General features: G+C 42.4%; 1 protein-coding gene across 10 annotated transcripts in view; it reads left to right on the forward strand.

Moving 5' to 3' along the window:
• The first annotated feature begins 1,865 nt into the window (after positions 1-1,865).
• Positions 1,866-14,323, forward strand: part of NR2C2 (nuclear receptor subfamily 2 group C member 2) — a 39,949-nt gene continuing 27,491 nt past the window's right edge. For 5 of the 10 annotated variants that reach the window (XR_001412571.1, XM_014946715.1, XM_014946721.1 and 2 more), the window contains exons 1-3: positions 2,017-2,144; positions 5,250-5,333; positions 13,895-14,005. Coding sequence is in view for 9 of the 10 variants with exons in the window: in XM_014946715.1 (XP_014802201.1) it covers positions 5,274-5,333; positions 13,895-14,005 (171 nt within the window). In the remaining variant the exon portion in view is untranslated. Of the gene's footprint in view, positions 2,145-2,315; positions 2,451-5,249; positions 5,334-6,594; positions 6,695-10,456; positions 10,668-13,894; positions 14,006-14,323 lie in introns of those variants that run through there. The other 5 variants (XM_014946717.1, XM_014946718.1, XM_014946716.1 and 2 more) reach the window with 5 other exon arrangements.

Here is a 14,323-nt window from a genome sequence, read left to right on the forward strand (position 1 = left end):
CCTCCCTGTAAGTGTGCACGTTTCCCATCTAACCTGTGGCCTGTGGTGAATTCCATCTGTTCTCCTGGGTGAGGTCTGTTCCCTCATTTTCTTGCATGGCAGCTTTGCAGAGCATTCTTTCTTCTGAGGCAGCCGTTCCACAAGAGGGAGAAGCTAAAAGGCCCTTGTTAGAAGTAGAACAGTTTGAAAAAGACTGCCACCGAAGTAAATTCTGAACTATGGCCAGGAGCCATTAAATGCTTCCTGACAGAAACCAGGCTGTGGAGAGGAGGCCATACTGGAATACGCACTCCTGACAGGAACCACTCTGCAGTCCACGCTCAAATACGTGCTCCTAACAAGAACCGCTCTGCGGAGAGAAGCCCACACTGGAGCACACACTCCTGACAGGAATCAGAGCCCATGGAGAGGTGCCCACGCTGGATACATGCTCCTGACAGGAACGAGACTGTGGAGAAGAGCCCACACCAGAATACATGCTCCACGTGCCTGTGGAGAAGAGTCCAGGCTAGAATATGCACTCCTGACAGAAATCATGGCCCGCAGAGAAGAGTGCAGGCTGGAAACTGCACTCCTGACAGGAATCATGGCCCGCAGAGAAGAGTGCAGGCTGGAATATGCACTCCTGACAGGAATCATGGCCTGCAGAGAAGAGTCCAGGCTGGAAACTGCACTCCTGGCAGAAATCATAGAATCATAGATGGCCTGTGGAGAAGAGTCCAGGCTGGAATATGCACTCCTGGCAGGAACCACAGCACACAGAGAAGCCCAAGCCAGAGCAGGGGGGATGTGTGAGGAGGAAGAGGCAGAGAAGAGCTGGTATGCCCTGACTGGACCCCCATGCCCCCAGAAAGGAAAGGGAAGGCCAAGGAGTCACGAGAAGGGGAGGACTGAAACTGAGCCTGGCAGATAGGAGTAGGGAACAAACACTGAAGAAATTTTTTGAAACGCTTTTATTTATATATTGCAAACACATAGGTACCTCATGTGCTTTAATGTTATTCACCCCGATTTTGTGATAGTAAGGCTGTAATTCATAGGCATACTTCTTAATTTTTCATATCCTTGCCCAAAATAGCCAGGTCTAACAAAAAAAACCCCAAAACAAAACCACAACCCAAACAACAATACATCATCCCCCCCCAAAAAAAAAATCAGGGTGCTGAGCACGTGGCTATTCAGACAACAGCAACTCCTATTTAAGCAATTATTGTCTTCAGCTGCTACCTCTTCCACACATTTATTTTCAGACGTTACTGTCACTTCACATCTTCCAGTTTTACTGTTCATATGACCACTGAAGTTAGCTTCCATCAAATTACTAGACTTAAGATAAACTTACTAGGAGTATTAAGATTATTTTGATGGGAGTACATTAATAAATGGCTACCCAGAGCTGTGATGGTGAGCCGGGATCCCCAGGGACGCTCACTTTTCCTCCACCCGGCCCCACGGGGAGGCACAAGCCTCATCCCCGGCCAGCACGGCCGGAAGAGCCCGCGGCAACGCACCGGCTTTGCAAAGCGAAAGGAAAACCGGGGAGAATGCGGAGCGGCCTTTGTTGGAGCCGGCACCCCCCGCACGCCCACCCCTGCCCCGCACCCCGCGGCACGGCCCGGCACAGGTGTCACACAGCACCGCCCAGCGCACGCGCCGGCCCCTCCCACCGCGGGGTGCAGCCGCAGGGCATTCGCACCGGCCCGGGCTGCCCCCGCGGGACCGGGAGGGGAGGCTGGCCCTGGCAAGGGCCGGGCTCCGCCGGACTGCCCCAGACGGCCGTGCCGGCCCCGCGCCTCCGCGCCGAGCCTCGGAGCGGCCCAGGTAGCCCCGCCCCGCCGCCGCCCGGCCCCGCCCCACCGGGGGGATGGAGGCGGTGGCGGCCGGCCCGCTGCTGGCAAGAGGAAGCGGGGAAACGCACTGGGGCGGCGGCGGGCGGGGTCACGAACTCTGACCTTTCACGGGGGCACGGCACAAAAAAACAAAACATCCCCCCCCGCGCGGCCCCTAACACAGACCCGGCCCCCCGCCCCGGTACCCCCCGCCGCCACCCTCACGGGGGGAGGGAGGGCCGCCGCCGGGCATTACCGCCCCGCCGGGCCCAGGTCAGGGTCACCGCCAGGGCACGTTTGGCGCCAATTCCTGAGGTAAAATATGTTTTTTAAAATTGAGGCGGCTCAGCTGGGTGTCTTTCGCAGGAAGAGGGAGGGGGCGCGGGGAGGTGGCAGCGGGGCCCCGCTCGGGACACCCCCGCCAGTGGCGAAGGGGAGGGGTAACGCTAGGTTGAAGGGGAGGGGGCTCCGGTGTTCTGCGGGTAAGCGGGAGCTGGCCGTGCCGCCGGTGGGCCCGCGGCCGCCGGGGAGGGAGAGGACCGTTGCGAGGCGCTGGGTCGGTCCGGTGCGGGAGTGCCGTGACGGAGCCGCCGGGCTGGAACGTGGCCGCCTAAGGTCTCGGTGAGAGCTGTCTGTCGTCCCGGGGGGTCGCAGGGGCGATGGTGGCGGCGGTGAGGCGCTCGGGATGCGGACACAGAGAGAGAAGATGGAGTCTGAGCGGGCGGAGGCGGCGGCTTGAACCCGACCCTTTTACCTTTGCCACCGGGAGGGCGGAGGGGAGGGGGCGGCGGGTACTTTGCATACGGGGCTGAGACCGCCGCCATCTTACCGGCCGCTTCCCCACGGCCGTGCCTGGGCCGCTCACGGCCTAACATAGGGATACCCCGAAGGGGAGGGGGAAAGGGCCTAATGGCGGCGGCGGCGGCCCCGCCTGGGACTTGGCCGCCAGCCAGCGCCGCCATCTTGTGCTTGGTCCCGTCCCTCGGGTGTTTTCCCTCTCGCTCGGGAGGCGGGGCCGCCGCCCTTACAGGCGGATCCCTCCACCAATCGGTAGCGTGTGCGGGAACGCTGCGTCCGCAATGAAGTCATTGGTCGGGAGGGGCGTGGTTTGGTGTCGCGCGGGGGTCCTGTCTGGCGGCGGGCGCGCGCCCCGCAGCCAATGGGGACGGGCGGCGGGAAGGGGGTGGTGGAGCCCGGCCGGGCCCGCAGCGCTTTCTGCGCGGCCGCGTCGGAGCGTGCGCGGTTCCTGCCGGCGCCCTGCCGCGGGGCAGCGACGCAGAGCTTCCCGGCAGAGCCTAGTCGGCGAATGTCGCCTTTCCTGTCTCCGCCGGGCTCCTGCTGAGGAGGGTCCTGCTGGCTTGCTGCTCGGCGTAGCCGAGTCAAGCACGCAGTGTGAGGAGCCGTTAACCTAAGACAAAGAACAGATTTCAGTAAGCGTGAATTCGGCCTCTTGCCATGCCTTCCTTGTAAGGCCGTGCCCCCAGAATATCTCTAATGGAGTGTGTGATTTTCTTCTGAGATTTCTGTGCGCCTTGGGGAGAGATGGATGGGTTTACATCACGTTTTGGACAGCAGTGCATCTGCACCTGCTGCTACCCGATGACACTGAAATGTTTTCCTGGTGCTCTAGGTGCCTCCATGCAGTTTTTAAGTTCCACCTTTCCTGTTGGTTGGTTTGGAGGAATTTTTCCTTACAATCTCTGGGATTTTGCTAGGATGCGGATTTTGCCTTCTGCCTCATTCTGGGAGTCAGAATCATCAACAATCTTATTTGGCATGTCTGTGTTTGGTCTCTTGCCTCCAATTGGATTTGATCAGATAGCGTCAGTTTATTGCTGTTTTGGGAGGGTCGAAAGCACAAGAAAATTTTGGTGGAGAACACCACCACCGGCAAATCTGCAAGAGCCTTCCCACAGCAAAAGCTTCATTGGCTCTTAGGAAGGGATTCTTAGGAACTTAATACCTCATCTTCAAGGCCTCCTTCATCTTAAAGTACTGAGAAAACAGCATGTTATCATCATATGGTTATCTCCCTTGTCAAACATAAAAAAAATAACAGAAAACACTGAAAAGGAATCGCTGAACAACTGAGAAACCATCTACAAGCTTTGATAGTAAATGGGTCTGGTGAAAGTTGTTCATAAGCTTACTGTGAAAGTTGAATACTTGAATAAAAATGGTAAGCTGTATGAGAAACTAGCATAAATACGACTTCCATAGGGAGTGTCTCAACGTTAATTATGCATTGTTCCTAATAGTTTTCCATTGACGTACAAAATCATTTTCACGTTGGCCACAACACGATTTAATCGTTTTAACTGAATGAGTGTTGACATTTTCAACAACATTAGCATTGTAGAAGTTGCATTGGAATTGAGGGTTGGTGACATGCATGCTTTTTTCTGTTACATGTTTTGCTATTGTTTGTAGTATTTTGTAATATTATGTTAAATGATTGCTTTGCAAGGACCAACAGAAGGTTTTCAATGAAACATCCAATGGGCCAGCATTCAGGAATGGCTTCTTGTTACCAACACTTGGGTCATAATCTGAAGTCTGGATCTGTAATGAGCAAGTCACAATTAAAAACTGAATACATGAATTTGAAAGCTTAATTAAATATTTCCTCGGAGAAACACAGCCCTAATAATGATCATTAAAAATACATTGGAAGTGGATTTTTTTTCCTTGTTTCTTCCTTTTTTTGCTCACTTTATCTTTTTTAGTTATTGTTTTAACCCCTAAAGGCCGTAAAGTTGAAGGTACAGACACTCACAATAGGATAAAGCAATTCTGCAGTATTTCTTCTTCAGTGATAATATTATCACATAATAATAATAATAATAATAAAGAAATAGGTTTGATAATAGGAAATACATTTTAGATGTGACAGTTTATTTCCCTGTAAGAATATGGAAGAACATGGCAGTTTGACAGAATGACTCAATAAAAATTTGCTCAAAAAAGTGTTATGTTGCTGTTTCCTTGTGCAGCACGGAGTGTGGCAGCAGTTTAACTGTAAGGTTTCTCCTTCATTGTGTTGGGGAAAGCATCTTAGAGATCTGTGAACTCCACAAACTGCATCAGCAGTTGACACTCAAATTAATCCTTTCTAATTTATGAAGTCAACATCTCTTCTTTGCTTAAATAATAGAGTAAAAATAGTGTATTAGAGGCTTTTTAAAGTAAAAGAATAACTATGTGCCTCAGCTTTTCGAACAGCACGGTTCCAATATGCATGTACTGTACCCATGTGTGTATATATGTGCACATGCATCCCTGGCATATTTTCTTATTTGTCAGATATGTCAAACAGTATTGTAAATTATCAGTTATTAAAAAGTCATATCAGAGCTTTCTTTAATAAGAAAAAACGTAACTTTTGTGCCTGATGGAAGTTGCTGGCATCTTTTCAAACAGGTTCTCTAATGATCTTGTTTCACCATGGCAACCAATGTGGAGGTGCTGGCTCAGCAGGTAGTGGAGACTCAGCAGGTGGCTGAGGTGAGTGACAGATGATATCACAACAGTTGGTATGTGAGCTTTTGAAATGAAAAACATATTAGGGAATCTTTGCTGTTTACAGTTAAGCATAAATGGAACAGAAAGTCGTGACAGAAGAGTATTGCTTTACACTTGAGGACAAACAAGAAACCAGTGCAACCAATATGTGGTTTTCTTCATTCTGGTGGCCTCCATGTTAGGAATGCAAGTAGGAAATTCAACATGAACTACAGAGAAACTTGGGTGTGTTATGGATTGTTTTAAAAATTAATACAACAAAAATTCTGGTCATTTGATCATTAGGTTTCCATTTTGGACATGAAAGGTTTCTGCTCATCTATTGAGTTGTCATCTAAATCCAGAACCATGAAGTTACCTATTTTACTTATGCACTATATTGAATTTACAGTAGGGTGATTAATTGAGGCTTTATACCTTCTGCCTACACATATATGAAATTGAGCATAAAATCTACTTAAAGAGATATTAAGTGATGTCTTGATATACATTCACTGAAGCTTGGATGCTCAACAGCTAAAATGTCTAAATTAACTCATAAACACTGAAACTGCATGTGGTCATGGCCATAGAAAATAACCTTTTTGTCTCCTTCAGTATGCAAACTGCAGTCAAAAAATAAACTGTAATTTTTGTCTCTTTAAAATTTTGTGGTTTACTATCCTTCAAATTTACTATGTATTATCATATGATTCCATAATTAAGCAATTTCATAAATAACAAAAGGCAAATGGGCTAAGAGACCTCTGTAGACAAGGCCACTTTTCAGACATTAGTTGGGGGTGTTTTTTGACTTATTTAATTAAGATTACATCTGGATATTAAAAAATATCTTTAGCTTAAGAAGAAGCTCTATCTGTACAAAGGAAATGCATGTGTCATTCTGATTCCAGAAGTGGATTTGAGATTCCCTACTTAGAGCAATTTTTTTCTAAAATATTGTGGTTCTTTTTAAATAGTGTGAAAAATGACCTACTGAGTATCCTGGAAATAACATCTAAGGAGTAGTTTCAAAAGACTCAAAAATTTCACACTGAAAACCGATAAGCAAGTTTTCATTATAGTTTGCTATACTGGGTATCAATTTGCCAAGCTGTGCTTTTTAAAACACTTCCAAACGAACTTGGAAATAAAAACCTGTAATGGAAATACTGGCAAACCTTATACTATTTTGGTAGAACTTGAGTGCTATAATCACATCTGAGGCACATAAAATATGTGACATTTGTAATTCCTCGTGCAGGAAATGCACCGTGGTAACATAGTGTGATGGTTGTATCTTGCCACTGGAGAGATCGCTCCATCTCAAGAGTGTATGAAGCTCTGTGATTTCTTCCTGGCCGGTGGGTAAATAGAGGGCTTCATCTCTTTTTATAGTATTCAACTCCTCCTTAAATTATATGCCTGTCCACTGCATAACACCATGAAAACTTTGTTCATGGAAAAATAGTTATAAGCAGCATTATCTCATTAAGAATTAATGAATGCTATGACCATGTTAATGTTAAACCATTTCTTTATGAATGGCTGGCTGCCTGCTATTTGTGTGTTCAGTCAGATACAGTTTTTAATACAGGTAAATACTTTACTGGTTTTCTTGAAGTATGCTAAAAATCTATAGTTATACTCACTGCTTCTCAGAGAAAATGTAGCAGGAAACTTGGCACTGGCCTTAAAAAATGAGAGGATTTTTCACAATATCCTCTTTTTCATCAATGAAAATTAGATGGAAGGAAATAAAGAGTCATTAATCATACACTGAATTTTAAGTTATGAATGATCATAGAATCATTGAATGGTTTGGGTTGGATGTCCCATCCAACCTGACCTTGAACCCCTCCAGGGATGGGGCAGCCACAGCTGCTCTGGGCAACCTGGGCCAGGCTCTCACCACCCTCACACCAAAGAAGTTCTTCCCCAGATCTCATCTCAATCTCCCCTCTTTCAGTGTCAAACCCTTCCCCCTTCTCCTGTGGCTCCCCTCCCTGATCCAGAGTCCCTCCCCAGCTTTCCTGGAGGCCCTTGAGGGACTGGAAGGGGCTCTAAGGTCTCCCCGGAGCCTTCTCTTTTCCAGGCTGAACCCCCCCAAACTCTCTCAGCCTGTCCTCCCAGCAGAGGGGCTCCAGCCCTCCCAGCATCTCCGTGGTGATGAGTTGCAAACAGGATAGCTTAATGCAGATATTGGCAGGTTTAGCTATATCTGCATCATTTTTTTTCAATATAATTGCCATGTATGTGTTGCATGAGTTTATTGAGAACTATGATGCTAAGCGTGATCCCAGACTGTCATGCAAGTAGGCCATACATTGTTTTTCTTTCTTGAGCAATAGTTCATCAGGTTTGTTTTCCATGAAACTGAACGTATAACAGAAGTTACTGAGTGCACTCCAGTATTGCTTGTATTTTTGTACTTACTCTATTTTTAGGACTTTGTAAAATTGTCCTTGTAATAGTTTGAAATGGTTTCACTGCTGTTGCTTGCTTCTGCTTTTTAGCAGTGTTGCTTGTTGTATTTTTCCAACTGTATTTCTGAACAGATTGGGTGACAGAGTTCCATTTTTAGTGTCTGCAGTTGCCTTTACTTACAGTCCATGAGATTGGAGAGCAGAGAGCAGCCAGGGGATTTGGAGGGAGTTTCAGCAATTCCTCGTCATCCTGAGTAGCTTTTGAAAAGCATAAAAAGCATAAAAAATAAGTAATGCTGCTTACTGTCACTGTGCAATATATCACTGGCTCAGTTTCAGTCCCAGCCCCAACGTAGATTTGATTTGCATATTGTTTAAGAAAAACGTGTTTGGATATGAAGTGGAGATGTGTTAAACAGCTGTCACAGTGGGGAGGAGTAAGGGCTATTTCCTCTTTCAACATCAGCTCTGATGTGACCAGGAAGAACTTTTAGTAGTTGCTAAAACTAGCAGCAACTCCTTGACAGCTCCTTGACAGCCACAAACTGTTCCCTGGGCATCCTTCTCTGGCAGAGGTGAGAGAGGGAGAGAGTCACAGGAGATGACTCCATCGAACCCTGTGCTTACTGGGATCTCATTTACACCACCTGCATTGCTGGAGGATTTCAGTTGCTTTCTGTTCCCTCAGTGCTCTGATAAGAACTTTCTGAAAGTATGTTTTGCCATGGGACTGAAAAACTGGATATGAAGAAACCTTACCTATTTCAAATGAAAAAATTAAATGTCTAGAGAAACTTAGTTTTAAGCCACCAATTTTATGTATAAATGTTTATATTTTATATGTACCTATATTTTGGAAATTTAATATATGATTGTAATTAAAATGTAGCATTAAAGTGAACTACTTCGCTGAAAAAAAAATTGGAAAAATAAGTATGTTTCTATGCGTATAAAATGACAAAATGGTGAATAAATGAAGCAGAAGCCAAACTTAAGTGAATTTAAGAGGCCCTCTATAATATTGAACACAATATATACACTCTTGTAAGCATTGTTCTGTGAGAATGTCACTGTTGAAATATTAAAAACTAATGTTATAACGTAGCAATTCTGCTTCGCTATGAATGTTTATTACAGTGACATAGTTGGTGTCCTATAAAAGTAAGAGTGAAAGCCTCTGCAGCTGTAGTATTTCTGTAGCATATAGTTCTTGAGAAAGTTCCATCAAAAGTTCCATCTGGCCCCAAAAATCTAACAGTACTCTTAGTTAAAGATGCATTTGGTATATTTTCTATTTCTTGCTCAAGTCTTTAAGATTTTATGGGTGTTTTAGGCAGTTGTGACAAAGCTAAGTACCTTGGTAGCTACTAATGTAGTACTACTACTAATGCAGTACTAGCTATATTAGTATGCTATAGTTGATAGGTTTTGTATTTTATTTCAAATTTTGTTTACTTTGCTAGCTTGTCTTTTGATTAAGAAAACAAGCAACTCTTAGTCTTTTTTTCTTACTTTGTGTTTTATCACTTCTGCTTAAGTGTTACAGGTATTCCGCCTTCTCTTTGCAATACAGCTATTCCAGACTCTAGAGCAGGGACATTATCCGTTATGTAGGGATAAAGTGTTACTGAAGTCACAATTTGGTTTTTGTCCCTGGAAAGATAGCTGCTAATCAGGTATCATAAACATCTTTCCTGAATGCATTGAAGTCTAAGCAAATAAAAGCCTGAGTGACAAGATTAAGTGTGGTGTCAGGTAATAAGCACAAGGAAAATCCAACTAAAATTTCATTGGGTTTTCTCACGGTTTGGGTATAATACTTCCCCCACACTAGATCACAGTTAGTTGACCTTACATTTAGGTTGTGCCCATGCTGTAAATACACTCCTGTAGTAATGGTTCATAGATATTATTTTTAGAGTGTTGTACAATAGAGAATTGTGTTTGCTATCAAGTAGAGAGCCTAATTTCAGTAGTGAGCACATTTCTGTGCTAAGATTAGGAGTCCTTGAAGTTAAGAGAAAATGGCAGTGCTGCTTAAAGACACCTGGATCATGCGTTTGTTGCATAAAGCTTTGTAGTGAAAGTCCCATGCATCCAAATTTACTGTTGTAAAATGTGCCAAGTACACGGTCATTTTTCCCAAAACTTCACATACCGTAACTTGAACAAATTTCACTTTTGAAGAATTTAAAAATGTTTTCTGTTTTCATCCATTTGCCAGCCTTCACATCAGCCTCATATGAATGTTGTGTTATGGATTTTGAACTAATTAAACACGTGTGTGTCATCAGCTTACTGTATGAATTCTTAAGTGTATTAAGACTGATGGTGCTACTTCATATTTAAGGGCCCTGGACTAGTTTAGAAAGGCCTGTGTTCCTTTAAATACATCAGCTTAATGAACTTTAAGCTAAAGGTGCTCCACGGGGACTGTGGTGGATTTTCCTTCTAATTTTGCTGGTTTGAAAATAATTCAAGATACAGGCAAAGTCTTTTCTCTGCTTTCACTTTGCTGTTTTATATTCAGGGAGAGTGAGCAGGTGGAGGGGCTTAAGAACAGGGAGAGGGGGAAGCCTGGTAACCTGGGACTGTCCTCCCCACATGAAATTAATCTTACTATTAGAGAAACTCCTTCAGCAGCTGGCAAAACAGCAGGAACACGTCGATTCTGCTTCCTTGGTTACAGGGAATGATAGTGCACTTGACCTTCAGAGGAAGAGGGTCAGAGAGAGGGCATTTTAAAACAATACTGGCTGCTTTCTGTGATTGGAATCCTCAGTAATGGAGACTGGATGAAAATACCTGTGATCTGACTAAAAGTGATCTCGACATTTCTCCCGGATTGTTTTACCCTCAGAGGTTTGCTGAGGGAAAAATGTAAATAAGGCTGCAGGAAGAATTTGACGCTGTAAGTACTGGAGTCTCTACAGTGTACAGCTAGGGAGCGCCAGGAAGAAAACAGTACTAAGTCTATAAAAGCAGGTTATTGTTCCCCTGTCTATTAAAATAAGTCTATTTGATGTGGTTTTGTGTAGGGAAGTTAGAGGGGGCTGAGCTATATTTTACATCATAGATATTATTTTCTGACTATGTCTCAGTCACAGTGTTAGTGGTTACTTTTAAATGTTTGTTTGTTAAGCCTCTGTAAAATGTAGTGCGCTGAAGTTTTCTATGATATATGGCCTACTTTGTCTCTTTCCTCATCTTTTGAAGGTGAAATCTCATTTGAGACTCTTTCCAGTCTTAAAGAAGTCAAAGCGTGTTTCATTTTTTTAAAATCTATTTTAGAATTAGAGAAATGTACCATCATTGGCTTCAGGGGAGTTGGGTTTTGCATGTACAGCTTCCAAAGGAGTTGCTTTAAACATGAGGCAGGTTTTATGGTGTCATGTTTCTTCTGAACAACAGACTAGAATAGTCAATGTTACGCTTAATCCTGTAAGTAAACCTAATATAATGCTAAACGATACTGTCTTCCTGATATGAGTTCTTACAAGCCGTTTGTTTGCAGAATACTTTGGTTCAATTTATTTGGGAGTTTAATTAACAGTAGCTTAATTTTTCCTGTAGTACTTATATAAGCTGCCTGAAGTTAACCTTGTACATCTCTGATAAAACTTTATAGTGTTGCATATTCTTGGATTACTATCTGGTTTTTTTTTTCTTGGGTTTTTTTTTTCTTTCTTTTTAAAAATATTCTTACTTAAAAAATCAAATTTGGTGCAATTGACTGGGTAGGATCATAATAAAGCATCGACTATTTATCTGTTCTGATCCTTTGTAGGTGTGTGACAATGCTCACAATTTAGAAATTTATCTGTCAAAGAAAAGGACAGGGGTTTTTTTTTGTTACGTTTGTAAATTGTGAATTTCAAAAGATATGTTCCCCTTTTTACATTTGATTTATTTAAAACAGTTTTTGTTGTGCTGTCAACCAATGGCATGTGTATTGATTCTGGAAAATAAACTTGAGCTTTTTAGTACCAGTCAGAAATTCTTACTCCACTGTTCTTCTGCTGAGTATTAAGTAGGCAAGCCTGAAAAGAAGGTGAAGTTTTGCATTTTGGGACCCTACACTCTCCTGAGTATGTATGCATGTTAGTAAGGGTATAAAAATAAATATGTGCGCACTGAAGCATTTCTTGGTATTAGACAAATTTTTCTCCATCAGTGCACCATATCTTCTCAGCCACGAGAAGATTAAAATACTGTCTGTTTTCAGTTTAATAAGTGTATGTTCTTGAATATTTAAACACGAAAATGACAACAGCATACAATGGCAGATGGTCTGAAACTTACCCAACTTCATAGAGAGCTCACTGTTAGACAACATCAAGCCATGTCATGAACTTGTAAAATGCACCAAGAAAGCAGAGCTTTTGTAGTAAGTACAGCACGAATAAGCATATGTAACTTTCTTCTAAGTTACTCTATAAAAGTAGCAGAATGATTTAGCTTTCCCTCTATTGAAAACAAACAAACAAAAAGAGGATTATTTCTCTATACCTTGTTTTGGTTTTATTCAGTTAAGCTGAATTTTTCATGTGGTCAGGTTTCAAAGTAAGAATAGCAAAAATGCATGTACCAATAGTGGGAAAAAATACATGTAGATATCCACATCTGCACATACCTCTCTGTGTTAAAGATTAGTGTAACAGCTTTGGCTCATGTTTGTATCTGAAACAGTAATACTAAATAAGGTCCTTTTCATAAGCATCTGTATATCCTAAGCTTAATACAAAAGGGATTGTTTGGCTGTGGGGAGTGGCAAGCAGTACCTTTCTACCGGCCAGCTGACTGTAAGGACTAGAATAAAAGTGCTTCATTTATACTGCATTAACAATTATTAAGAAGGAACACTTAGTACTAATAGTTGCATCAATAAATCTGAGGATTAACAAGCCCCAAGTCCAAATATGCACAACTGTAGAATTATGTGTGTAAATGTACATTGCCAATGCCATATCCCATCTGTAAATAGAAGATAAAGGCTGTCAAGCCAATGTTATCTTGCATGTTTAATTTAACATTTAACAGTTTTGCTCTGAAAATAGTTATGCAAGGGGTGTTTTTTAAGCTTTTTCTAGGTATCAGAGCTAGATTTGCATTATAGTTTGGTGCTCTAGAAAGGTAAGGAATAGAACAAGAAACAATAGTATTCAGTTGTAGTGCCAAATATAATCTTGGTCGTGCTAGTGAAATCCTCACTAGAATAAAAAAAAATTAACCACATATACCTAGATACATGCTTAATATATTGATGATCTATTGGAGCACAGATTCCAGGAAAAATCTGCACCACTTTGAAGCAGAAAAACAGAAATTGGGGGACAATAAAAAGGGGGAGAGGATATGAGCACACTGAACAACTGGAATTCTGATTTATTCTACTGTCTCTAACACAGATATCCAGCCATCTTGACTTTAACTTTTTGCCTTAAAAATACTGGACAGTCAAAATTGTTCTTCTTGGAGAAAACAGTTTCATTTTTCAAGTGAACTCTATAGATACCACACTTTCAGAAGGCTTCATAGATGAAATAAGGTCAGAGCCATAAAGGCTAAAGGCTGGTTTGGTCAGATAGGAGTTCTGTGCACTCTAACAGTAGATTCCATATATCTCTTGAGCCATTCCTGAGGTTGAGGACATTTTTACTTAGGGGTGTAGAGAAAGCTTTTCCAAATTTGGGTTACCTGAAAATTAAAAAAGGTAGATTATAAAATACTTAAGAATTATTAAAAGGTGAAATATTTACCATTCTACATTATTGTCTATAGAGTGCATTTTGTTTTTACAGAAGCAAAAAATGAGACAAATATATAATTGAGAGTTGGAGAAAGTATTTCTGCATTTCAGTAAGCTGAAGGATCACATAGTAATTATCCATTGATTTATTTTTGGACGGGTGAGGGAGGTTTGTGTTTTTGGACATCTATCAATTCAGTCTGTTCCCCCTCAAAATCCAATATTCTGGTAATTCCTTGATGACAAATTCAAGTTCGTTTAATGACTGTAACGTTTCCAATAAATTTAGATTCCATTGATAGGGCGGGCCGTCTGATCTTTAATAAATATGTATTTTAAAAGCTTTCAGTACTGTAACAGTAAATTAAAATTCTGTATGTTACCTACAGGTGCAGACTGTTCAGACCTCAATATCTGAATCTCCAGTGATGACCAGCCCTTCCCAACGTATCCAGATAATTTCCACAGACTCCTCTGTAGCTTCACCACAACGCATTCAGGTAAAAATCCATTAAGTAAATAACTATTAACATCTGTTTTTTATCTCCTCTTCTCACTTAGGTTTATACAAAAGCATATTAAAGTCTAAGGAAGACTTCCTTACTTTTTGTGGGAACAGATCACTTCTAGTGCAAACTAACATTCTCTTCCTCCCTCAGCATGTATGTGGGCAGGACTAGTTGGCTGTATATAGTAATTGTATTGATGATGTAGTCATTGAGGAATATCGCAGAGGTTAAACTCAGCCTCAGTATACAAATCTCCTGAACTCTAGCCATAGCACATGGGCAGACGTCAGCAGAACAGCTGTGATCATC

This window comes from Calidris pugnax, unplaced genomic scaffold (genome assembly GCF_001431845.1).
Source record: "Calidris pugnax isolate Ruff unplaced genomic scaffold, ASM143184v1 scaffold81, whole genome shotgun sequence".
In the NCBI taxonomy this organism is placed as follows: Eukaryota; Metazoa; Chordata; class Aves; order Charadriiformes; family Scolopacidae; genus Calidris; species Calidris pugnax.